The 26,948-nt window shown below is 39.5% G+C and overlaps 2 protein-coding genes across 5 annotated transcripts; one reads left to right on the top strand and one right to left on the bottom strand.

Annotated features, from left to right (window-relative positions):
• The first annotated feature begins 95 nt into the window (after window positions 1-95).
• Window positions 96-16,767, top strand: LOC141910274 (protein tyrosine phosphatase type IVA 2-like). 3 transcript variants are annotated; one of them, XM_074801003.1, is made up of 7 exons: window positions 96-229; window positions 9,606-9,647; window positions 11,062-12,092; window positions 12,738-12,830; window positions 13,645-13,775; window positions 14,271-14,345; window positions 15,146-16,767. In XM_074801003.1, exons 3-7 carry the CDS (start codon window positions 11,982-11,984, stop codon window positions 15,252-15,254), a joined length of 519 nt encoding a protein of 172 aa, XP_074657104.1. In that variant the 5' UTR covers window positions 96-229; window positions 9,606-9,647; window positions 11,062-11,981; the 3' UTR covers window positions 15,255-16,767. The 3 variants fall into 3 exon arrangements, with proteins under 3 accessions (XP_074657104.1, XP_074657105.1, XP_074657106.1); XM_074801004.1 differs by lacking the exon at window positions 96-229 and adding an exon at window positions 4,821-4,866; XM_074801005.1 differs by lacking the exon at window positions 96-229 and adding an exon at window positions 5,500-5,609.
• Window positions 16,768-21,111: 4,344 nt separating this feature from the next.
• LOC141909752 (F-box only protein 16-like) lies at window positions 21,112-26,773 on the bottom strand. Of its 2 annotated transcripts, none has more exons than XM_074800353.1 (8): window positions 26,666-26,773; window positions 25,112-25,147; window positions 23,855-24,061; window positions 22,999-23,163; window positions 22,738-22,922; window positions 22,288-22,402; window positions 21,996-22,197; window positions 21,112-21,788 (listed from the first exon to the last, which is right to left on the bottom strand). In XM_074800353.1, exons 1-8 carry the CDS (start codon window positions 26,696-26,698, stop codon window positions 21,724-21,726), a joined length of 1,008 nt encoding a protein of 335 aa, XP_074656454.1. In that variant the 5' UTR covers window positions 26,699-26,773; the 3' UTR covers window positions 21,112-21,723. The 2 variants fall into 2 exon arrangements, with proteins under 2 accessions (XP_074656454.1, XP_074656453.1); XM_074800352.1 differs by lacking the exon at window positions 26,666-26,773 and adding an exon at window positions 25,980-26,168.
• Between the last annotated feature and the right edge of the window lie 175 nt (window positions 26,774-26,948).

The raw sequence follows: 26,948 nt of genomic DNA, 5'->3' as shown, positions 1-26,948 counted from the left end.
AATTTCGCATTTATCCAAACAATGGCCCAGTAAACTCACCATTTTCGGGATTCGAACTGGTTGACTTCCGCGTTGTGACGTCACTGACGGCCATTACACCACTACTCATTCACCACACAAGAAGAAAAGTCGGAAAATCTACAATATTTCATCAGCTCGTGCTTAATTTCCTGCTGATCCCGACTATTGAAATCGATTATTTTCACACTCAATGAGCAGCAATAACTCGGTAAGTTGAAAACCGTCGAATTTGAGCCGAAAATGAAGCGTTTTCTCGTTTAAAAATGAACTTTTTGTGGCCTTTCTGTTACTAATCTAATTTCTCATTTCCCCCATCCGGCCATCCTCCCTTCTATTTTTATAACTAGAGTAGGTTTTGTCGTAAGTTTTCTATGTAAAGCATTTTTTTATAAATGTTTTGTGAGCCTATACTAGATTAAGGCCTGTTTCACAGTTGAGGCGTGGTAAAAAAGGGAAGTTAAAAAAAAAAACCTATTGAAATTGGGTTGGGGCTAACAATTTTGTACGTCCCTTAGGGAGATCGAGGGAATTGAAAATCAACTACTTTATACCCAAAGGGCAAATAATTTTTACGTCAGAATTTCTATATTTAGGGAATATTTTATTCACCAGGTCGAGAACCTCTGATATTGATAAATAACACGTGGGAGTAATTTTTCTGGGTCGAAGGAACTATACAGAAATCAGCGCAACTGTAGGGTTGGGGTTTGAGAGTAGATTTCAATATTTTTTGCCCCCCCCCCCGAAAAAAACAGTATGTGCAGTATTAGGCCTATATAAATCCAACGAAAAACTAAGAATGTGCCCAAAACCTGACCATTTGCGAACAGGGATTGTTTGATTAAATATCTATTTATTGCGTTAATTAGATATCAATCAATTAGTAATTGATAAAACTTCATTTGTTGCATCATCTTGCTGAAATGGTCTAAAAATCGCGGTCTGTTCAACACCAGTCCCGTAGCGATTTGAAGGGTAGCCTATTAATGAATTATGTAAGAATTGGGTAGTAATAACAGGTTTTTTTTTTCAAACAATCTTTTATTCTAAATGTAATCACTTCATTAATTCATAGCCCCTTATTACACGATTAATACATACAAGATATTATTATACTCGCAATTTTCAGATTGATCCTTGAATTAAATTAAAATATGCGCCCGACGCACGACTTCTCCCAGTCTCATCTGTGTTTGTTTTTGATCTTATAATAGGGATTGTCCATGTTATTTATTTGGTTGGTAGATTTCATTTGATTTTTTGATAGAGTGTCCCTTACAGACCCACCACAGGGGGTTTGATTTTGAAATCGGAAATCGAAGTACAGATATAGTTGTGTGATCGGCGGTCGAGTTTACAGAATTTTTCGTTTAAATCGAAGTACATAATTGATTCCGGTTCCGGTAAGAGGTGGGCCTAATTGGGATAGATATAGCAAGGTGTTAGAGATTTTGAGGATTAGGGCAGGGAGAGTAGGGTTTAAAGGTTTATGGATTCACCAGTTATGCTCCGGTAGGGCACCAAGATTTCACTTGTGTCAATAAATGGTGGGTTGATAATATTTACACAGGTAGGGTGGGTTAAGGATTAGTTCCATAATAAGGGAAATTCAAGACTTTAAGTGGACAAGAGGAGTTTTGATTTCTGTGCAAGGAGGCATCGATGATGGCCTAGGAAATTGCAGGGTTCGCAGCTGGCTTTGAAAGTCATGGAGTGAGAATGGGTCTATTCAAGGCCTTGAAAGTCATGAAATGACCTCTAGAATCCTTGAATCATGGTCATAGTCCTCCACATAACATCTGCTTCACTACACGAATACATTTTGAAGCTTTTTTAGTCACATATAATCTATTATATATAGGCCTACATTATATCCGATCTAGTCCATTGTATTATGTAGTCCTATACACTAGTCTGGTTAGAATGCCGGTCAGTGGCGAAAGGGGGCCATTTTTAGCAGCCATTTTAGTTCAGTCGAGGACGTATCCTCCGGCGAGTTCCCTAGTCAAGACTTAAGACCAAAAAGTGGTCTTAAGACTGGTCTTAAGTTGTTGGTTTGGCTATAGTACTAAGTTGGTCTTAGAACGGTCTTAAGTCTAAGCCCTGACTATGGAACCGGCCCCTGGGGCCTGATTGATGGACTTATTAACAGCTAGTAGCAATATGAATCGGGTCATGGAGTTGGGGTCTCAAAAAGGTCCTCGAAAGTCTGAGACTGGTCTTGGAGACCAAGAACCCTGAAATTGCATTGGAAGAATTGTTTGTAGGTTTTCATAAAGCTGGGTGATGATAAATAGGTATCATTTCTATTTCTGGATACTACGGTCGGCAATTTAGATAAAATTGATAGATTGTCTTAAACGGCGGCTACTTTTTAATGCACTGCAGTCGAAATTACAACGTACAAGCAAAGTGGCTAAAAGATGCTGACAAATGATAATCAGGAAGCTGATTGATGCTGCTGTAACCACTGGGAGCGCGCATCATCAGTTCCTTACGCTCCATTTGCACCGAGATAAATTTAGCCGCAAACGAATTATTACTATTTATAGCGAGTAGTGGAAAAAAGCCTTTTAATAGTCATTTGGCTGATCATGTCATTATTTATATCCATACTGTAATTATCGGTATTTTTTATTCGGCGACTGTTTTTAATGTTTAATGTCAGGAGACAGGGCCACCTGTTCCGGAAGGGTCTGTCGCGAGTAATTTAATAATGTGAAAAAGCGATTAATTCGCGAAAGTGCTTTTATTTCTGGAAATGTAGTAGGGCCATCTAGGGGATTGATAGAGGCATCGACTTTTCTGGAAATATCTACAGGAGTTTAGTTTGATGATGTCGTATGGGATGGAGGTAGCCATCTTTTCTTGGAGCATCTCTATGAGTGATGGGGTACCGGCGACGCTACTGCGGCAAGCGAGGATTCCACCAGGTGTCGCTAGTGGCACTGGGTTACAGCGTTTCAAATTCCTTCTACGTTTAAATTCTAAGTTATTTTCTTCGTTGATAAATCAATTTTCAGCGAGTACCGTACGCTGAGTGGTGAAGCGGATCTTATATCTATTCGATGATTTGAATTTGAAAGCCTAAAATCCAATTTCAAATATCATCGAAAACGAACTGACGAATGACCCCAGTGTTATGCGACGCCCTCTGGTTGGTGTAGGTACAGCATTTAATGATGTAAAAGAGGGATTTGACGGCTGCAATCTTATCTTAGATTAAGTATCTATAGGGCTTGTCGCAGGGATTTACGGAAGTGGTCATATTTTCTTGAAATGTGTCTCTACGCGTAATTTGATGATGTCATAGAAGGATTTACGACGTCCGCGATCTTTTCTGGAAGTGTCTAGGCTATAGGGCTCGCCATTAGGAAATTTATCATGGTAATCATACTTTCTTTGGAAGTGTCTGGCTTTTCATTGGGGAATCTATGTATGCGATGGCGGTCATATTTTCTGGAAGTGTCTCTAGGCATCATCATTTCATATGGATTTATCAAGGTAGCCGATGATGACATCAGGGGGAGGGGAGGATAGGGAGAATTAATGCGGATGGCCTTTTGCCTTTTGTTTATATATATATATATATATATATATATATATATATATATATATATATATATATATATATATTTAAGTATGATCAGGAAGGCATAGAGTACAGAATATTCTCGCGATGAAAGGAATTTGTTTATTTGTGAGTTTTTTTTTCCTGTTGTAATACAGGAAGTGTTAGTCTGTCTCAGTATATACATCGGTAATTTGCTACTGAAAGCTTGGAGTACGTACTCACTGAAGCTAATATACTACCGCAGGTCGTGGTGATGTAACCACTTGAAGAGTGTTGTGGGTTCAATTTGACTCCGGATCAGGTGAGCCAAATATACATTGTGTCCGTTTAACGAATTTACCGACTGTGGCGATATAGAGCACCTACCAGGTACGTTGATGTGCCGGAAGGACATCCAGGATAGCGACGATATAGGATTACACTTGAGGTTGTTTGGCGATTGGCGAGCGTGCGGTAGGATATCAACTGCTTTGGCAATACAGGACTTCATCTAGGTCTGTGGGTGAGTCAGGATTCTCCAGGTGTCTCTAGTGTGCGATGTGTACTCGGCATCATCTGCGTAACTGTGACAATAGGCTAGACGATTCCACTTGTGGCAACGTGAGGAGCAGTCAAGTGTCACTAGTATGCGGTAAGATATCAAATACTGCGCCCATAGATGATTCCACTCGTGGCAAGTGAGGATCCACCAGGTGTGTAAGTGTGCAGTAGGACATCAATTACTTTGGCTATAGGCTACTGTAATTCATTTAGGACTGTGGCAAGTAAAGATCCACCTGGTGTCGCTAGTGTCCAGTACTAGGACATCGACTATTGTGGCAATAGGCTAGAATTCCACTTGTGGCAAGTGAGGATCCACCAGGTATCGCTAGTGCGCAGTGCCAGTAGGAAATCAACTACTGCGGTAACAGAGGATTCCAGTTCTGGCAAGTGAGGTTGGTGTGCACAAGTAGTTGAGGTTTCTCGGGTTTTCAGCCTATTTCATTCTATTCATCTATTTTTCAATTGAAAAACTAAACAGTGGCTCGTTGTAAGCTTATTTCAATGAATGACCAGGAACTAAATGACGCTCCACTACACTATAGCAGTGCTTCCGGTTCCCTGCCCCTATATCTATGTTCGTCCATTTCAATGAAAATTCTAATTATTTGCCTTTCCGGTGGTTTATAACCGCTGACCTAATTTTATTCACCCCTCTGTATGTTTAGTATATATCCTGCTGGTGATTGTGACCCGTGTGTCGGTGTCGTCGGAAATATTCTCAATTTCGGGTGACGGTATTTTTCAGCTAGCGGCGCTCGTATTGGCCTCGAGCCAATTGTAACGGGGAGTACGACCTCGGATTAGGAGTATACGTTGCAGTTTTGCGGTCGAGAGAGAGAGAGAGTGTGTCGAACGATTGATAACGAGCTGCAACAGAATTACCTCGACATTTTAACGAAATTCATATCGTCGAAAAATAATACGTTTATCAATTTTTCGCCGCTGTTTCGAGGATGAATTTTGTTTTAGTTCAGTGATTCTGTTGTGGATTTATCACTGGTACGGTTGACTCTCTCCGGTTCCACAGTTGCGAGATTTTCGAAATTGATTTTAACTTTCGTCGGAGTTAACTCGAGAATTCTCTAACTCACAGCTACGGAACTGTATCCGATTCCACGGATTGTGAGTTCAATTTGACCTGTAAGATTTAAAACTCATTGAAAATGGACTGATTGATTTTAACTCTCGGAGTTAACTCTAGAGTTCTCTAACTCTCAGCTTCGGAACTGTATACAATTCCACGCTTGTGAGTTGACCCTTTCGAGTTGAAACTCATTGAAAATGGACTGATTGATTTTATTAACTCGAGAGTTAACTGTAACTCACACAAGTGTGATACTGCATCCAGTTCCACGGTTCTGAGTTAGATTTGACCCTTAAGAGTTGAAACATTGAAAATGGACTTGATTTTAACTCTTAACTCACAACTGTGGTACTGGAACTCTGGAGTATGTCGGGGGTCTATCAGCAAGTGAGTATCGGTCTTAGCCTACTCTAGGTCATTAATCCTAGGTCTAAGCTTTATAGTTGAAGTGAACTCTTTTGAGGAGACAAACTTATTTGAGCTCTGAGAAAAACTCATTTGATTTCTGAAAAAAAAAAATCTCCTTTGAGCTCTGGAGACAAACTCCTCTTGAGGTATGAAGAGACAAACTCATTCGAGCTCTGTGGTGACTACCTCATCTGAGCTCTGTTGGGAGACAAACTCATTGCGGAGAGCTATGAGGAGACGAACTCATTTGGGCTATGAGGGGATATACTACTTTTTTCCCTCTTTTCGAATACCGTGGCTGCGGTAAACCTCGGATCCATTAGAGTAATCTCCCCACATACAATTGATGAACTTTGAAGAAGAAATGCCGATCTACAAGCGAGGGATGAGTACGAGCTCTACGGAGACGAACTCGTATTCCATACTTGTGACAAACTCTCTTCGACAATTTGGAATTCGACCCGGGCAAATTGGTTATCGCATTTTCGTCATGAACGAAAATCGTTCGCTTGATTCTTGAACCCGAATTCTTGTCTTAGAGATAAAGTGATTTCACCGTATATGAACAGTGCGGAGTGATTAATACAACGGGTTCGTCGAGGAAGGGTAGTAGTACGATCTACAATCTACCCGGTGATCTTTGTCCTTTTGCAACGACGTCACTTATATACTATCAGTCTGTTGTACATTATATAAATGTGACCTTCGACTTACCGCAACCAAGGTCGCAGATAATCTCTACGCGTATTAGGCTGATGTTTAACCCTCTCCTTGTGGTGCAAGTCTGCATTAGTTCTCATTGTCAATGGTATGGGCTTGATTTGAGTCTGGATCCACTTCCGCGCACAGTTGTCTGGACCAAGTTCCACGCCTGCACGACTTGGGCTTATTGCCATAGTTGAATAAGTTTTCAGTTTATTAACTTTTAACCCGGTTCTACAGTTGTATGGGTTTGATTTGACTCTGGTCCGCAGTTGTGAGGGTTTAATTTCACTTTGGACCAGTTCCACGGGATGTATATCGGTTTTATCCGTCTCTGGACTCGGTCCCACGGAACTGTAATGGTTTAATTTGACTGCGTGAGCTTAATTTCACATTGGACCCAAGTCCACAGGTTGTATGGGTTCAATTACTCCCGATACAGTTTCGCGGTTGCGTGGTTTAATTTGACTCGGCACCCAGTTCTACAGTTGCCTACGGGCTTAATTGAGTTTGGACCGATTCCACAGGTTGTATATAGGATCTACACGTTTACTTGTGACTCTGGGTCCAACGTTCCACAGTTGCGTTGAAGCTGAATCTGACTTTTGACCCAGTTGCACAGTTTCTACTCGAATTCGATTTGAACATATAGTGCGAATACAAATTATGTGTAGCCATCGAATTTTACTCTCCAACTTGCTCTTTGCTGCATGGCCCAAAACGAAATTTACTTTTGAACTCAATTTTGTAACCATTCATTTTGTGGAAATATCTTTATACATGTGTGTGGGTATGTGTATGTATGTATGTATGTATGTATGTATGTAAGTGTATATGTATGTTTATATATGTATATACAGGCACTTATATATGCATATATATGTATATTCGTAAGATTATGTCGTCAATTAGTATAAAGTGACTTATAAGTCTTAATTAGGACTGGGTACCAAAATTTTGATATTCTGTTTTGTTTTCATATACAATGTACATGTCACTGTAATAAATAAAATAAATGAAAATAAATAAATAGATAAATAGTTTTCAGCAGTGGACGGGTTAAATTCGCCAGGTTTTTACCGGCGATACACACGCTGATTATGTTTTCGATCGAATGTCGAACGTATTAAGAGTAACTAAGAGGGTTTTGATTGATTTTTCCGTCGTGTAGCTCGACGCACGTATTGTACCGCGTGATCGGAGTGAAAGGGAAGAGAGAGAGAGTGAGAGAGAGAGAGGGATTGCTCTTCCCGGTATGACGGTAGCGATATAGATATCAATCTATTTCACATTCTTCCCTATTGTTCGGTATTAATGGCGATATTAAGCAGTCTATCGGGACTCTTTTCATCGGGTCGGTCAGTCGATCGCCGCGACGGTGCCTTCCTTTCTCCCGATCGGTCGATAAGTTCGAACGGAGACGATGATCCATTATTGATTTTTTTTTTCGTTTTGCCCGTCCGGTCTTTGATCGCGAGTCGATCGGTTGGCGAGCTGCCAGGTAACATCCCCGCGTCTTAACAAACGTTGCCCGGCGACGTCGCTATCCGTGACCGAAACTGCGCGGCAACCTCGCAACCGCCGAGAACAGTTTCCACCTTGCCTTAAGCGGAGCTGCTAACTGTTGTCGATTTTTAGTATTTGTTACTATTTCATTACGAGCAGGGTCCCTACGACTGCTTGATTCCTTGAAGACTCCTCACCCAAAAATGTTTGTCAAGGTCCTCGAATATCCTTGAATTTGAGCAAATGGCCCAAAAGTCCTTTTTGAGAAATTTGCAATTAGAAAATATTTTTGGTTTTAGGCCTAGTTATTATACATAAGGAGTCTACTGGATTAAGTGGTTTACTGAGATATACGGTACCGATTCAGGAGGAGTCGACAGTAATTGGGAGGTGAAAGTGCAGATGCGTAGGCTCCTCGAAATTTGAAATTTTCTCCTTGAAAACGTCTTTAATTCTGGAATGTAGGGACCCTGGCGAGAAATACTGATTCGATTTGTTTGATGCGTATACAGAAATGTGAAATACGTTACTGAGGGTCTTACCGCTGATTACTGATTAATTTCAACGGTTTCTTTCTTATTTCAGTGAAACGTTACTGAAAAAAATTCCATTTATTCCCTGCTAGCAGTTTTCAGAGGTGGGCAGCCCTGCTTAAGGTTCTTTGTTTTTTTCGCGTGCTCAAAGGTTGGATAAGTTAAACTTCAGAGGCCAGTTTTATGTCACGGTTCGTTATAGCGAGTCTACCGAATGCTACTACTGAGAATAACTTCGGTGAGATAAGTTCTAAAGGCCCTGATCTTGTGCTTGCTTTTTACGAAAACATCGAAAAGTTCTGAAAAGTGCTGCTTTTTGACTTAACAAGCCGGTCTGAAAAATGTTTCTGCCACAGCAGTCGTAATTTTGCGATACTGGCTCCTGGTCAGATTATCAAAAGCTAAGGGCGCGTCGCTTCTGGGCAATTTTCACATGTCCTAGTGTAGCATGAGTATAAGTTATCTATCCATAGGTTGTTTTGGTTTGACTGGTTTGAAGAATAATTATCACTGGCTTGCAAGCCTATTCTTGCTATCACAGGGATTGATTACTTGCTTGGGGAGTCGATAACTTTCGTTACGAACTTCCTTGGGATCTGATATTTACACACATTTTATGCAGTAAAATAAAATCTAGGTTCCTTTCGTATATTGGCTATGTCGGTTGTCTTTTTCGTTGTTTTATGATTTTGTTTAATCAGTTGCTTTTTTTCAGCAGCGCACACCGACCGGCGTTGAATCTGCATGTCAGCAAGCCCATTTTTAGAATTTCTTTCCTGTTCGACAAATGATAACTCCAAGATTTCACTTATATTTGCTTTTAGCCTTACTGCTTGTTAGAAACCCTTTTAGTGTTAACTCAATTCATTAGGAATTGAGTTAACCTCCCCTGGTTAAATCTAACACCAGACTCAAGACCGGAAGAATACCGTAGTAAGGTGTCGTCTGTCAACTGGTTTTAGCTGGTTACCGGAATCTTGAGCGAAACTGGCCCCCAGTCGGGAGGCCGGGGAGATATTTCAAACGAAGTGGGCGGCAGGTGTACAATTAGTTAAGTACGCAAACCGATCCTAGGAAGGAAGTATTTTTATGAACGTGTTTCTATTTTCGAGCGCTGGGTGGGATTGGTGTCGACGAGGAGACCGACCACACCTGTTCAGGATAGCGGTGTCGTTCGTTGTGAGAATGACTTTTTAATCGTAATAATTCGATCGTGTCTATTCTTGTTTTTCAGTTTCCTGGTCTTTTCGTCAATACCTGTATGGAGTTCATTTCAGTAAGTACCGTTTAATAAAACAATTTCATCATCGGTACCAACATGTACGTATATAGGCCATGTTTTTAAGGCATGTGCATGTGCAGTGTGAACATGTATTTTTCTTCAGGCCCTGGAAAAGCTATGGAAATTTGGTTTTTTTCCTCTCAATGGCTGTGGAAAATCAGAAATTGATGAAATTTTCCATCTATTTTGAATTTTGGCTTTAGGCCTAAATGTCTTACTACAAATATTGGTTGATGACAAACTTTATGAAAACACATAGTCGGTGGTATTGATAATTGGCACTTATTTTTTTTGAATGGGCCTATGTTGACAACGTCTAACTTAGGGGTGTGGAAAATTTATAATCTAGGTAAGGAAAAGCAATGGAAAAATGAAATTGGAAAACCCGTAAGAGCCCTGCAGTAAAAGCATGTCCAAGTATCGTTACACATGCGCATGTGTCTGTAAATAATTGCTGTCCGTATATACTTCTAAGGCATATTTTTTTCTGGTAGCCTAACATGTGCATTGGATGTTGATACAGCTTTATTCACGTGAACATGCGATCATGTCAATAGATAGATAGTGATTGATTTACTTATTATACATACATTATAAACATAGTTCTTAAGATATACACAAATAGGTAGCTACATAGATAAGATGGACATTCCCAAGCCTTAGGAGGCTATGCGTGGTAGGGGGATTGCCCTGTGAAAAAAAGAATTCATAAACTTGATAAATTGATATAAAGATAATCATACTCATAATGATAATAATAGACCAGATTTACATATGGATAAATGTATGTATCTACTACATAATATGTACGTGTTTATATGTGCATGAAGTATGCAAGGACACACGTTAACAAGTTGTGACATGTTCTGAATAAATAAAACCATTCTGATGAAACACTGTCCATGTTGCGACGATGATTAGTTCGTAATTCGAACACCAGAAAATAAAGACCTCTTGATTACTCAATAAGTATCTGCAGTATTCCCGAAGATGACTATTATGATATAGTCGATAGATCATTAATTAACCAGCCTATTAATCATGAAATCAACTCTCCTAAATCTGCCCATGCTAAATTGGAAGCCGGGTCCAGAAAAAAAGAAAAGGCATTTCTCAGACGAAGCAGCCATGTAATAGGCTATTACTAGCGAGCCCAGCTTCGGTTATGGATACTTTCGAGAAAATACATCTTCAAATTATGCAATTTCCTAAAGTATGAGTGTCAAAGCGGGATGTTTTAATGATCTTTGTTTTGACGAAAACGACCACCTCAATGGAAATAAGCGCATACCCGAGACCACCCCACCCCCCCTAAATCCACCCCTCTAAAGGAACCTTGTTCGAACTCCGGTTTTCTTTTCAATCGTCAGTAAAAGCTGTAATTTTTTTTTTCTTGTCCATATTTTAGGTATTTAGCAGCAAATCCGGTGTAACATTTATGGAGCAGATCTTAAACAGTGGTGAATTCTGCCAATCTCAACACGCAGCCGACCGCGTCGACCTTCGCCACCTCTTCAGCAGCTGCGACGCGAACTAAACTTTAACACGGTCGTACACACATAGATTGAGCGTGTATTCCGACGAGAAACAAAAAAAAAAGACCGACGACGATTTTCTGTTCTTCGCGTTTTTTCTAAACGGCATATCTGTGATCGAAAAAATATACCTCTTACCCCCTCTCGCTCTCTCTGAATGGGTTGAAATATCGTCGCTGTCTGGGGATTTTTGAAGGAAAAAAATCTATAAAAAAAAAGAACTTTGCGTCGCCATCCTCTCGCTCGCGCATTAATGATTTGATTATTATTATTATATATGAATATAAATATTTGTATATATATATATATATATATATCATATTATTATATTATCGCTTGGTTGGTCAGCGCGATTGTACAGTATTACGATAGATCGACGTGTAATAATTCGAAATTGTGAAATCGACACACGAAAAAAACCGCGCGATCGCAGTATTCGATATTTTTAGAGAAGAATTCTCGACGCTTAAATCCGTTTGTGTTCGTGAATTCTTGTGCGTAGAATTTACTAACGCCCCCGTTCGTCCGTGTGTCTTCAGTGTGCGTAGTTTACAAACGCCCTATGATAGCATTTAATGCCCGAGAATTAGTCTCGACAACAACAGCAGCCCCCCCTTGACTATTATTCGAACTATCGTCATCGACACCTGTGATAACATTATTTTACGTAGAAAAAAAACACGACGTGCCAAAAATTATAGAGACAAAAACAATTACCGAAAATCCGGGCAAAAAAAACATTGTTAAATATCATTCTTAAATATTGCCATTTTCGTTTTGTTCCGCGCGTAAAATGTCCAACATGAAGGCTCGAAAACCCGAACCGAGCGAAATCGAATTCAAGAACATGCGATTTTTGATCACCGATCGTCCGAGCGACGCCAACATGGATAAATATATCGAGGTAATTTTCGGATGTTTATCGGATTGACCAGGGAAATCGGGGAATTCCGGAGCTGTTCGTTTTCTGCGCGCGGGAATAATCGGAGAATTCCGACTCTTTTCCCGTTAAAATCAGCGAATTCTGCAGCTGGGCCCGGTTTCACGAAAAGGATTACGGCCTAAATCGATTTAAGATAAACTTCATTAATGAAGAAATTGAATCGATTTAACAGTTAGGAGGACCCTGGTGGCGACAGAGTTTCTTGGTCGAATATTCTCCTCTGGTCTCTCCCCATTGGGAAAAAGAAACATCGAATCCGCTTATAATGCCCTGCCCTGCGTGGTGCTCAGCGGGTTGAGGGTGTTAGTTAAACCTTTTTGTGAAACTGGGCCCCGACTCTTTTCGAGAAAATCAGGGAATTCTGACTTTCTTCCTGGAAATGAAGGAATTCTGACTATTTTCTGGAAAATTGTGGAATTCAAATTTTTAGAGCCTTGTTCTTGCTGGTGATTAGTGCATAAGTCAAGGAACATACCCGTCCCCAAATGAAGATATCTTCAATTACAATTGGGGAGTCTTGGGTTCAGTGAGAACCCTGGATTGGACGAGTTTTGCCTAGGTAAGGTCGGTAAAGGTTTTGGCTAACAAATGTCTGTTATTTTCTAGGAGTTGCGTCGCCACGGCGCTAAAGACGTAGTGAGAGTTTGTGAACCGACGTACAGTACGGATAAACTACAGACGCACGGTATTAACGTCGTCGTAAGTATCGAAGAGTTCGACCCCTGTAAGGGATGATTCCTTAACGTGGATTCAGTTTCATGAAAAAGTTAAAATCAAATTTCTGGTTTAGTCGCTGTTGGGGGTCATTCATTTATTACATTACTGTAATGCTTAACCCTTTCAGTGCTGACTAATTAATACCCTATAGTGCTGGAGATAATTTGAAAATTTTGAAAAATTCCACCCTAGTGTGTTGAATAACGGGAATACCACTATACTGCGGTGTATCGTTAGTTACTAATATTTCACTATGTTTGACAGGTGCTGCCATCTTTCAATAGAGATAAAAACTAATTACTAATTACATCAATACATCGCTGTGCGGTGTACTAGCAAAATCCATCACTGATTTATACACCGTACTGCGGTGTAGACGCACTGAAAGGGTTAATGTATATGAAAATATGGCCGTTTATGTGTATAGGGGGAGAGCGGGTTGAAAAATTCAAATTTGATGCATACGTAATAAATGAATGATCCCTTGGTTGCTTTTTGTTTTCGATGAGTAGAGCAATTCTACAGGGTAGCCACTAACCTAGAAATCGGGGAGTTTTCTTTTCTCATTGAGATTGTGCTGGATCGCGCGTAAAATGGTTTCCGTCTATGTGTTATATGACCATTAATTGATTGAATTCTTTGCTGGTGAGGTCAGGGGGAAGAAGCAAATTAAATAAAAGTCTATGTACATCGTATGGTTTTTTATTTGAAATGATTAGGTTTTTGTGTTTTCGAAGGGTTCCTGCACTTGTGTCTAGTCCTTCATGCAAACTAGATATTCGTTCCTTTTTTTTAGGATTACCCATTCGATGACGGTACGCCGCCTCCGAACGAGATCGTCGAGAATTGGTTTCATTTGTTGAAAACTCGTTTCAACGAGGATCCCGGATGTTGTGTGGCTGTTCACTGCGTCGCCGGTCTCGGAAGGTAGTTTAATCGTTAATGTATAGTCTTAGAGCTTAGCTTTGCTCTGTTTTAAGCCTTGCGTACATTGACAGAGTAACCGAAGACAACTAGTTGCAAGGCAGTTTTTGGAGTCAGATAGGAACTGGCTAGATACAATCAGTTTGTTGAATGTGTCAATGTACGCTAGGCTTATGACTGGTCAGCAATGATCTTTCTCCAGTTCCAGCCAGTTGCCCATATTCCATTTTTGAGCAACTGGTTGTTCTCAGTTTACAGTGATATCTGCCGATGTACGTGCTCCATAATCAACAACACTTGCCGCAACTGGCTAAAACTTTGACAAATTTGACCTATTTGACACGTGACTTTGGATGCCCTTAAGAATTGAAATTGGTTTTCATAGGATTTTCAATGTGCCTTACAAGCAACTGGGAATGATCAGTTGCTCGTCCAAGGTATGCTAGCCATACATCGTATGCTTATGTATTTGAAATGATTACGTTTTTGTTCTCGCAGGGCTCCTGTACTTGTGGCTATCGCGTTAATCGAATCAGGGATGAAATATGAAGACGCCGTGGCCCTTATTAGACAGTGAGTATCAAATAGGTGTTATCAATCTGCTGTCTGGACCTGCACCCCCTTACGATACTAAACGTTCTGCTAATTTTTGAACGTTAACATGCATTCAGAACCTCAGCAGAGATGTTTGTAATTGAAAATGAACTGAAAAAAAACCAGATGTTAGGCATTTATCGGAAAACTTTAAATAACTTTCATGCGCGCTTCACATGTGTCCAGGGCTTCGCCAGAGGCATTTCTCATTGAAAATGAACTGCAATCGAGTCGGAAATTCGACATTTTCAGCACACTTTCAAAAAGTGATTGTCAACACTTCGGCAATCCAGGCTGAATATTGAGTTCCCTTTGTTGTTACGCGATCATATTAATACCCCGTATGATGTTCTGGGATGAAAATCTTCTGACCATAGACGCATTTCCGACCTTTTCTAACATTTTCTATATATTCCTGAGAACAGTGTAAATCACCTCAATCGCTTCAATCACCGCAATCGCGGGCGTCACATCGGAGTGCTCCGTAGTTAGGAGTGCTCCTTAAGACGGTTTTCGGCAGTTGTTAGCACAACTGTGGAGTCGGAGAAACCAATATGGCGTCTCATTCAAAAAGCGGCTCTAATTCAGGCCCAAACTATTAACATTTTGACCAAAAGGAAGTAAGTTTTTTGGCTAAAAGTTACTGATTTTTGTTCCCCAAAAAAATTCTTTTTTTTTGAAAATATTTTCAGACTTTTTCAATATGGGCCGTTTTCATCCCTGGATGTCATAAGTTAAGAATGTTTTCTCAAATGATACGAATCGTTGTCTCGTTGTAGGAAACGTCGCGGCGCGATCAACGCCAAACAGCTTTCATTTCTCGAACGTTACCGTCCGAAATCGCGTCTGAAGCTGAAAAACGGACAGAAACCGTGCTGCATACAGTGAACCCCGGCCTCTCCTCGTCCTATCCTACTGCATGACTTCATCGTTAGTACACACGATAACACACGCCCTTCGTATTCGAGATTCGCACAAAGATGTTTCAATGTTCTAGAATTCAAGAAAGAAATAGCAATGCCGGAGAGATATTCTATAGAAAAAAAAATGTGCTCGAAATTCATTCAGAAAAAAAAGCAATGTTTCGGTTTCTCGATCGACGTTGATGACATAGGGGGTTTCGGACGCAGCCATCTTAATTTCTGACTTTATAGCAATGATGATTTTTTTGAAAAAGTCGACTCGTATTAGTTTCGCTTGAAGCGCTTTCAGTCCCTCTCCCCTTATTTCTCGATTCAAGACCCTCGAATGAAAAGTCTATCCTCCCTCTCCCCTCGTCTTCGCCAGCTTGAATACTAAATGCGACTGCTTCGACCGAATGTTTTTTGTAACAACCGAAAAATGAAATCAAATTTAATTTCGTAGCGAATGAAAAATGAAAAAAAAAAAGAATTTAATATGCCATCTATATTTCTAAGTATAAACTATTATTGTATATGTATGTGTAAATGTGCTGCTATTATTGCGATGATACCTGATCGATGTTGTATGAGATACATGTATGACAAGTAGCAGCCCATGTGACATGTTCGCGTTACATGTCTAACATGCTTCATGTAGCGAAGGAAATTTTTTTGAGAGACGTTCTTCTACATTCTCACAAAATGTTATGATACAATACGTGTCTCCTTTGTTACATGCATTACATGTGCATGTAACATGTATCCATGTAATAGGAACTGGTATTAATGTGCGAGTACCCTATTTTGATACATGTTGACATATGCTGCATGTGTAAGTCAAATATCATATGTGATAACATGTCACATGTCATAGTAACATTTCACATACGTGACATTTAACATTTACGTGTCACATGCGGTAGTTACATGTGACATGTGATAGTAACATGTGACATGTGATAGTAATACAACATGTGACATCATAGTTACATTTCGTATGTGGTAGTAACATGTCACACGTGATAGTTATACAACATGTGACATAATAGTTACATGTCACATGTGATAGTTACATTCGATAGAACATGTCACATGTGATGATAACATGTCACATGTGCATGCTACATGTTTTTATGTACCGATATATGCACTTAGTCCGGCGTTTATTGTACAAACCATGATGATATTTTTCCTGGTCAGGGATTTCCCAGCATGCACTGTTGATGAGAATGAATTTTTCACGCGTAGATCCATGATACGTTAATGATGTTTAAGTTAGACAATTTATTCTAGGATTTACTCGAATTTTTCTAGGATTTATTCTAGGATCCATGACTGTTCTGACAAAAGACGCATAGAAGTTTTCGTGTGTAGCAGACAAATTCATTACGTGAATATCCAAATATTTCGCAATGATTCCGGGGTAAAGGGATCTATTGAGTGCTTTAAGCAATTATTGATGTTGTCGTGGTTAACCTTTTCTTCGCAAAAAAAAAACACCGTGAATTTTTTTGCACTTTTTCATCATCTGCCAAAAAATGTCCCAATTATAAAGTAAATGGTTATAATGATTCACGAAAAGTGTGTGCGCACTAAAAAACAACTGTAAATAGATGATGCGTTTAGATGAAATAATTCGATGTATGATATTGTGTAAATGAAATGATAATACGATATTTGTTGATATTTTGTTTGTATTAGTAGTGTGTGGGGAAAACGGAAATTTACGGTAAACCGACCTTGAACTCGGGAGTGAATTTGAATTGGAAAACATCTCGTGATCAAGAGATGATTATTTGCGCCTTCGGCATTGAAAGTCGTGATATTTTTCGCCTAAGCTGATGTAGAAGTCATCGAGAAATTTCTTGAATCTTTGAAGTTTTGGTTGCCAGCTAACTAGCTTTAGTACCATTGTAATAAAAAACTAACTTTCAGCAACTGGCCCTGAAACCATGGTATACATGGTAGAACCATTAACTTACTAGCTCCTGTACCATGGTCATGCAAGACAACTTTTCAGCAACTGGCCCTGTTACGACGGACCTGGTACACACGGTACAACCATACAAACATTAAGTTGCTTACTAGTTCCTGTACCATACTTTATAGCAACTGGCCCTGTTACCATGGTTTAACCTTTCACTAACTTGCTCCTGTGCCATGGTTATAGAAAACGATATTTCTGCTCCTGGCTTTTGTGACATGGTTTATCTAAAAGAGCTTTTCAATTTAATGCCTCGTACGGTGATCTCTAACAATCTCGAAGCAACCGGTCCCATGAATATGACGGCATTTAGGCCGCAACCTTTCTGTTACTGGTTTTCATACCACGGCCGGTATTTGAAGGCGTATATCACTCGGAACAATTATAGCGCGAAGGTGCGAGTTCAAAGTCAGCCTGAGTGAGGTAAGGTTTACTGAGTGCACTAGCACATGCGTGTAACCCTTAAATCAGAAAATAGTATCCATTTGTAAAATATATACAAGAAAATTATAGATATATATATATATATATAAAAAAATGAAATATGGTATGTTTGGTAAATACTAATAACAATAATAATAATATTAATATTGATAGTAATTATTTCCTGTGTATTTTGAATGTGATAGGTTTTTGTATATTTGGAAATGATTTGTCGGTTTTGAAATTTATTTACAGGGCAGAAAACTAAGGACGATATATATATCATCGGGAATTTATTTCGAAATATTTGAGTTGAACAATCCAACCCCATTGTTGCCGTCGTTGCCACGGCGACTGTCTTCCGTGTTTAAGTAGTGATATATAATGTACATACGTACTTCAATGATGCAACTTCGTACGGAAAGTTTTGTGGGGGGGGCGGAAGAGTAGGAAATTCCTGAGTATCCAGTTCTGCAGTTTTGTAGATTAGTCCGAAATCTTTGCTTGAAAATTTGGGATTCCTAATATGGTTAGATTTTAACCGAAACTGCAGAACCAAGTCTAGTTTTCACTTTGTGTACCCCCCTTTGACGCGCTGTCAAAATTGATGAAAAAAATGGAGTTCGCTAGAAATCAGGACCGTATACCGAGTTGAAGATTCGGAAATGTTTGTTAGATTTTATAATCGGAATTAGAAATTTCAGCGCATGATCAACACTGTTCTGGTCGAACAGGAGGTGATGCCATCGACATTGCCCTTCTTTAAACTATGCTCTATGTACAGAATTATTGTTGATTTGTAAATTTAATGAATGTTCGATGTTTGTTTGTGCATAAATTGTGGGCTGTTTTCTTTTTTTTGTTGAGTTTTACCCCCCTAAACCTCGGTTTGGTGTTTGTATCCCCCCCTGATTTTCCTGTGTTGCCCCGAAGTTCGTTGGATGAGACAACCGTCGGAGGTCCCAGTTCCGCAGTTCAATTTCGATTGTCGAGTAGAAGTAAGTTGAAAATGAACTTTTTTCGACTGTGGAGTTCAAGCATTTGCAGACCTAATTATGACTGTAAAGTCCAGGCACTTGAAGAACTAATTTTGACTGTAGAGTTTGAGCATTTGGAGAACTGATTTGACTAGAGTTCAAGTAATTTGAAGAACAGATTGTAGAGTTTAGAGAATGATTTTGACTGTAGAGTTTGGAGAATGATTTTGACTGTAGAGTGGAGAATGATTTTGACTGTAGAGTCTGAGCATTTGGAGAACTAGACTGTAGAGTTTGGGCGTTTGGAGAACCAATTTTGACTGTAGAGTGTTCAAGCAATTTGAAGAACTAATTTTAACAGTTGAGTTGAATAAAATTGAAAACAAACTTTTTTGACTGCTCGGGTTCAAGCAATCGAAGAACTGATTTTGACTTTTGGTTGAATTATTGAATTGAAAATGAACTAATTTCGACTGTAGAGTTTATATGATTAAGTCAAATCTGAATAAGAATTGGGAACTGGATGCCTCTCAGGATTATATAATTTTGTCTGTTGAAATGGGATTGTTGTATTCTATTATTTTCAAGTGTCATACTTAACGTAGTGGTTTGAAAAGCGATGCGTGGAATTCTCTATTTGTATAAGGAAATTTCGAAATTCTTAACCCTCGACTCGTGCTTTACGGTCGAACCCACGATTGTCACACGAGAAATAGTACTGCCACCTATATTTCATACGAGTCACTACAAATTCATTAAAGTTCTACACAAGAGTCAATTAATACAGTAAATACTGGCCGGTATCAAAGCTGCAGCAGTTAAAACCTGCGGGGCCTTGACCCCCCTCAGGCTGGGCCCTTCATCCCTCATTCGTTAGATTATTGTTACAATTTATCCAATTTTTGAGGGGTTGCCGAATGTCTTAATGGGGCGATTGCCAGGCCTGACGCAAGTTACCCAAAAGTTTGTTAGAGTTAACTGGTGAACAGACAATGTGGTTTGTTTTTCAAGTGTCACTATGGCGTTTATCCGCTGGTTGACTTTAATCAACTTTTGGCCAACTTGCCCCTTAAGTTTGATACCTGCATGTTGAAGCTGGTTTTACTGTCATCAGGGTTCTTACGGGTTTTGCAATGTTTTGGGAAACGGGAAAAATTTACGAGGCCCAATTTAAAAGCTTAGAAAGATTTTTTCTCCATGGCTATGGAAAAGGTGTTAAATCATGAAATGGTCTCAAAACAAAATTTTCCTTCTATTTCGAAGTTTTTTCAAACTTTATGAAAACGCTTTGTCGATGGTATAAATAATCGGCACTTATTTACTTAGAAAGCACATGTTCCAGGTGGGTGATGTGTAACTTATGGAAAATCTTTTAATCTGGCTACGGAAAAGGTATGGAAATGAAATTGGAAAAACCCGTAGAACCCTGTGTAATTTATTGATGTTCACAATATCATAATGAGAATATATAAATATATATATAAAGTGTATGTTATTTATAAGTAATGTGCATTCTGAGCTCAGTGTGAGTGTCTCGGCGAGTGAGTGTGAGCGAGTGTTCACAGGAAGTGGGAATTAGGTTTATTTTAAGAGTGTGCCCGTGTATTTCGCGACACTATTATTATTGTACGATGACCTTGAACTTTCTTGTGCGAGATTTGTAAACTACGAACATGAATAATAATAATAAATGAATAAAATAATAAACAATGCTCAGATTAAAACAGGCGGGTTTGGTATTTATTATTTTCTTGTGGTGAGGTTTCGATTTCACCGAGGACTCCGGTCACTCGACAAAGGAGGGATTTTTGAATGTCTTCCTGAACCTTAAGCCGTGGTTGAACCACCGAGCAGTGGGTGTTTTTGAGGGGAAAGATCAATGATTACGCTGCATATAGGGCCATTTATCCAGTTCCATGTCAATCTGCCTGGAACCACACCCTCAGGCTAGACAAGCTGCATCCCAAATCCATCCCCAGTTCAGGGGTGACCTCCAACCATTGTACCAACAGAATTAGGCACTTTCAGAAATATAGATTTTTAGAAATGAGAGTTTTGTCTATTTACCCGGTTTTCTCCTTTTTTTGACAGGCAGTTTCATAATTAAAAAAAGGCTGCTAATTTATCTTGATCACATAGAATGTTCATGTAGGCTACTACCAGCACCACGGTTTGGATCCGCCACTGCAGTTCATGCAGGATTGGGTAATTGGAAAACTATTTTGTTCGATTACACCCCATGTTTTCGCTCGTGTAAAAATTCAGATTATTTCCAATGATTAGCCTAAACTCCAAACATAGATTCAGGACAGAGTCTAGGTATAGCCTGGACCCTTCAGTCTGTACTCCGCAACCTTCTCGGACAAAGAGATGATGGTTCACAAATAAAAAAAGAGTTTGAACAACTTCTATAGAAAATATATTAATTTATTTCTACATGTATACAGAAAAAAAGTGAGTTTAATTTTTGTTTACTTTTACAAAATGTAGAAAAGTTTTCACGAAATTGCTCCATGATATTTTATCGAAATATAATACTTATCGTTGATTAAAATATTTGGCAAATTATTTTCACAAATGGATTAGAAGACAGAGCTATATCCGACGCTAAAATATCGATTTAAAACAAATTGATAATTTTCCCCCCCCCCCAAAAAAAACTGAGTTACACGATTACAGAAAATTTACCAACTTCACATGGAATTTAAATGATACACCCCTAAATGACATAAGAATCAACAGAAAAGATGGCTGCCTCCATAAATCCCTCTATGACATCATGAAATTATCCCTAGAAACTTCCAGAAAGGTGACTGGCTTCAAAAATAATTAATTGTTTATGACTTTATAAAATTATACACCTCTAAAGAAATCCCTTAATCCCACTATGACATCATCATAAACTAGGACGGAATGAATAAATAATGATAAATATGTAAATCTAAAATTTGTCATTTAGACAACTAGGTCTAAACCCTGTTTTGAAAAAGTGGTTCTTTCTTTACAATTTGATAAAATGTGGCAACTATTTATGGATGAATTAAGTATTTTACGGGTCGAATTCATTGATTTCATACGTCTTCAAGAGCATCCTCCCCAGGTAGTTGCCACGGCGTGGACTTGAACAGTTCCGAAGCTGAAAAATGAATAAATAGAGAATTATAGCAAAGAGAGGGATAGGGACAAAAAATTTGGCCATTTTATACATACAATTAGACTAAGCAAATAGGCATAAAGGGTTTGGACTATTCAAATACCCTTAGGCAGAAAGGGTTTGGACTATACAAATAAGCAGAAAGGGGTCAATAAAATGGCCCAATTTCTAGGAAATTCTAAATCTTACATGGCGGGTCTCTGGGGGTTCGTTTGACGGTAGTTTTCCTCAGATTGACAACCGGCCCCGGTCGGACTCCGGCATTCAGCCCCGTCTTCGTGTCGCCCATATAACTCTGATTAACGAACGGTGATCCGGATTTGTGCGTCGCCCATTTCGGACGTCCGTCCTCTCCGAGCGGTTCCTCTTTACGGATATAGCCATTCAACTTCTGTAAAATATAAAAAAGATTTGTTCGAAACTCGTACAAAAATACTCAATTCTAACGGAGAGATTTTAACAAAACAATAATTGAACTCACCGTAAGGGATTTGCTTCTCTTCTGTCGCGACAGATTCTCACGACCGGTTTTTACTTTACTTTTTGCTTGCGCCGAAATCAATTCAGCCTCCGGGCCGTACAGGCCTTTTTGACGCCTGAAAAAATAATTCAACAACTATTCACTCCAAGTCTTTATGAGATAAGACCAAGTTAAGCTTTATTTGATTTAGTTCCACCGTTTAGACTTAAGATAAAACCAGTCTAAGTTCATTTTGATTCTTTAACCCATGTAACAAGGTGAAAACTTCAGGGGCCAGTTGCTCAAAAGTTGGTTTAAGATAACCTGCGGATAAATACCATAGTAAAAATGAAATTTCTATTGTCACCATATCAACTATCCACTGGTTATCTCTAACCAACTTTTGAGCAACCGGCCCCAGAAGTCATCTAAACCAATCATACAATCTACATTCAAAGCTACGCAACTTACAACTTTTGGACTTTCTGTATTTCATCGTCATTGTCTAAATAGTTGAATCTCCACGTATCTTGAGGCCGTGGATCCGAGCCTCTCCACGCTCGAATCGGCGACGCTTTCGGCTTTTTTATGCTGACAGTTCTTTCTGTCTTTTCCGTTTCTGTTCTTTTGTCATCCGCCGGCATTGCTGGGATTTCCTGAAAATCGTTTTTAACAAGTTTAGGCATTGACCCGTTAACCTTATCAGGCTCGATCTGGAAGTAAAATTCTTACCTTAGGTCGCAGGTATTGTAGACTTTTAATGTTTTCGATGTAGTTTCGTTTCCAGATTCCGGTTTCGTACGGACTCGGAACGAACGTCAAATACCAACCTAAACGTAGACACTTCGGCATCCAAATCTGATCAGCTTCGGATAAATGCTTCCAAAACCAACATACCTACAGAACAATGTGATAACCATAACAGGAGGTTTATAGAAGCAGCCACTTTACCTGGAGGGGTGCTTATATGCATAACAACAATTTGATGATGTCATTTCGGTATTTTTGGAGGAGCCATCCATTTCCGGAAGAGGTGTAGTAGTAATTCTAAAGATGTCTAAAGGGGGATTTATGAAGGTGGCCTTCCTTTTTGGAAGCATCTAGGGTTAATTTCATGATGTCATAGACGGATTTATGGAAGCGTCTTTTCTGGAAGCATCGGTCATAGTACCCCGGTATGCAATTTTGTGATGTCTTAGGGGGATTTACAGTAGGCCTAATCAATTTGATGATGTCATAGGATGATTTTTGAAGGCGGCAATCTTTACTCGAAGTATCTATAGAGGTAATATTGTGATGTCATAGGGGGTTTCATGGAAGCAGGCATCTTTTCTGGAAGTGTCTTCCGGATAACCCTGGGCCCGGTTTCATAGACTAAGTATCAAAGTTATCCCTAGGGGTAAATCCTCAATCTGGGTAACAACCACCATAGTTACAATGAGAAACCATGGTTATAATAGACAAATTTCAAAATGTTCCCAGGGACTATTTTTCTTCCACATCTATGAAACCCACCCCTGATATGTAATTTCGTGATATCATACAGAAATTTGATGATGTCAAAGGGGGATCGAAGGTGTCGTCTTACCTGTGAACACCTGCACAAACTGCGAGGATCCAGGAATCCCATAATGTATAAACAGATGACCCTCGGTAAACGCCGCGTGAAGTCGTCATTGTAAACCGGAACTTTCTGATTTATAATCGTTCCGCTGAATTGTAACTGTTTCACTTTACATTTCAGCAATAAATCCTGCAACACTTTCCTCCGCTGATCGTCCGTCCATTTATCGAACTGGAGAGAAATCAGAGGGAGAAATATTCTAATAGTTGTTTTTTTCATGAGAAAATTCATAGAGGAGCCTGTTAACCCTTTCAGTGCTGACTAATCAATACCCTATAGTGCTGGAGATAATTTGAAAAATTCCACCCTAGTGTGCTGAATAACTGGAATACCACTATAGTGTGTCTACACCGCGGCGCAGTGTATCATTAGTTACTAATATTTCACTATGTTTGACAGGAGCTGCCATCTTTCAATAGAGATAAAAACTAATTACTAATTACATCAATACACCGCAGTGCGGTGTACTAGCAAAATCCATCACCGATTCATACACCGCACTGCGGTGTAGACGCACTGAAAGGGTTAACCGGGTGTAGAATGAATACAATGTGACGAGTAGTACTAGGCATAGGTTAGCTACTAGGCCTATACATTCGTAGTGAAAGCTCATGAGACAAATAAACCTATATAGCCTAGTACTAACTCCTCCCGTTGTATTTGTTTTTTTATGGAAAGGATGACCACAGAGGCCTGGCACAACTGGAGTCAACCCCCCACCTCAGTGATTATCTAGCCAGATCAGATAACTACTTGAGGGGTTTTATATTTTTGTTAATTGCGGTCCGATCTGCTCTGTGTAAGGGTTTTCTTCTAAATCCTCGCTTACTTCAATTATCTCTAGATAGGGGTGGATCGAGGGGTCTGAATTCGACAGGAGCAAAAAGAAAGTAAAACGGCATACTGTGAAGAAGGGCAAGTACCTACAGGGTTTGCACGGCACCGAGGGAGTGGGCTCAAACAAAATGGTGGCCTGGAAAGTTTTGTAAGTTTAGTGCATGCTTATGCAATTTCTAGGCACTGGAGTGACATTAAAGGAATATCTATAAGAGAAATCGCTGTCGTTTTTCAAAAGGGCGAAAATTTGCGACAGGAACACACATGCTCCTGACGCTCGCATTTAGATCCGCCCTTGCCTGGAGAAGTGCTATAGTATACAGAGGGGTGACATTGTAGCAGGCCCCTGTGCTGTGCTGGGGTAGATGTTGAATTTCAACTGACCCATTTTCCGACTAATGCTCGCCTCTCTTCGAAGATCTACAAAAAATAATAACATCAAGTTTATCAAGATTGAAGCTCTTCTCATAATGAATGCAATTCTAAGCAAAGATCCACAAAAAAGGAATAGAATGTCATGTCTTTTGATTCCTTCCCTGGCATTACCATCACCCCGGGCACAAACACGTGGTTGATGTATTGAAATATGAAGACACTGCTCAAATCTTTAAACTTTAAAGTGCCATACCTCGATAACTACACACCAAAATCTAAGAAACCATATCGTTATTTCAGCCTTCCTCATTCCGATAAGCGTGCCCGTCGTTTAGCTATACTATACAGAAAGGCTGGAAACGATCCTATCTCCGTAATGCTTAAATCTAACCGCAGTTATCGGGACAGATGACGTCACAGCAATCCCGAAGAGGCATCGCGAATTTTCAAAAATCAATTTTGTTGCCATTTAAAATCTTTAATGGAGCTAAAACAGTGTCAATGTTTCCAAAAAAATCATCTACAATTGAAATTATGGGCGCTCCTTATATTTCAGGATTAAAATTGACACTAAGGACGTACTTCGGCAATCATCGGCAGTGTTCGGCTGTCCCGATAACTGCGGGTAGATTTGAGCATTACGGAGATAGGATCGTTTCCAATTCCAGCCTTTCTGTATAGTAGCTAAACGACGGGCGCACGTTGCATCATGGGTAAATTTATTATAAAACATGGCGGATCTATCGAAGTAGGATTAACGTTGGTAAATTATCAAATATTTATCCATTATCAAAGCCCATATTCAAGTGCCTGTGCTGGTATTCAGTTGAGCAATTCCTTGAATTTTTTGACAGAAACCAGGAAGTGAAGTTTTTACCTTGCAGTTCGCTTGTTCGTTTGTTAACGGGGTCCAGCTACTTTTAATGCGATTTTTCGCGATACCTGACATTTCTCTGACCCGATCGACAGGGTTCGATCCCTCGACGAATATGCAAAATACCAGTTTATTAGCCCAAAAACTGCCCTGAGTTCGCTGCTAGGGACGCTATGATTGATAGTCGTGATTTGTTCGTAGACGGCAGAAGTCGGAATCCCCGACGTTTCGCTTAAGTTGTCTATGGATTTTTGTTTTGAGTCAAACCTGCTCACAGAGTAACTAAAGACACATTGGTCCTGTGCCATTTACTCGATAAGATTAAGGCGTGAGGGAATAGGGGACGTTTTAGGCAAGCTTCTGCCGCTTGCCGGACCGTTGTTTTCTAAAACCCTTATTCATCTATACTGAAGTTACTAAGAAATTAAGTTGTACACCTTTTTTGTATTCAGTTCAGTTTTTTTGATAAATAAATGAATTTTAATGATGATTTTTAGATACCGAAAAGGTTGATGACTTTTAAAGCGGGTTTTGATGTGAAATTGTTTTCGGGTGCCTCATGTCCTAATTCTCAACCCTCTCAAAAAGTTTTGGAAAAACTCTTCTCAAGTCAAAGTGTTCGTTTTATGTGCGATTCGAAGCGAGTGATGCGTGATCTTATGAAGCAAGGCGATTAAACGATGAAATACCGTTATTTTCCATGGTTCTAGACCGGCGGGCATGTTGGTCCTGTGTGGGAAAAACTACTCAGTTTTGACGGAGAGTGGCAACACTGTTTCAGCACTCAAATCAATAAGCTTACACTAAACCCTGGCAAGCTGCCAACGCCTTAATTAGTTTTAAAAAACTTGTTCTGAGATTTACTGAGCGGTGGGCTACTTTCAAAAACCATTATTAAGGGGATGGAAATATTTCAAAATACTGGGAAATTCGTGTAGAGAAGATTGCTTTTAAGTTCACATCTTTAATTAT

This window comes from Tubulanus polymorphus, chromosome 8 (genome assembly GCF_964204645.1).
Source record: "Tubulanus polymorphus chromosome 8, tnTubPoly1.2, whole genome shotgun sequence".
Lineage (NCBI taxonomy): Eukaryota > Metazoa > Nemertea > Palaeonemertea > Tubulaniformes > Tubulanidae > Tubulanus > Tubulanus polymorphus.
This window is presented reverse-complemented; position numbering and strand designations above follow the sequence as displayed.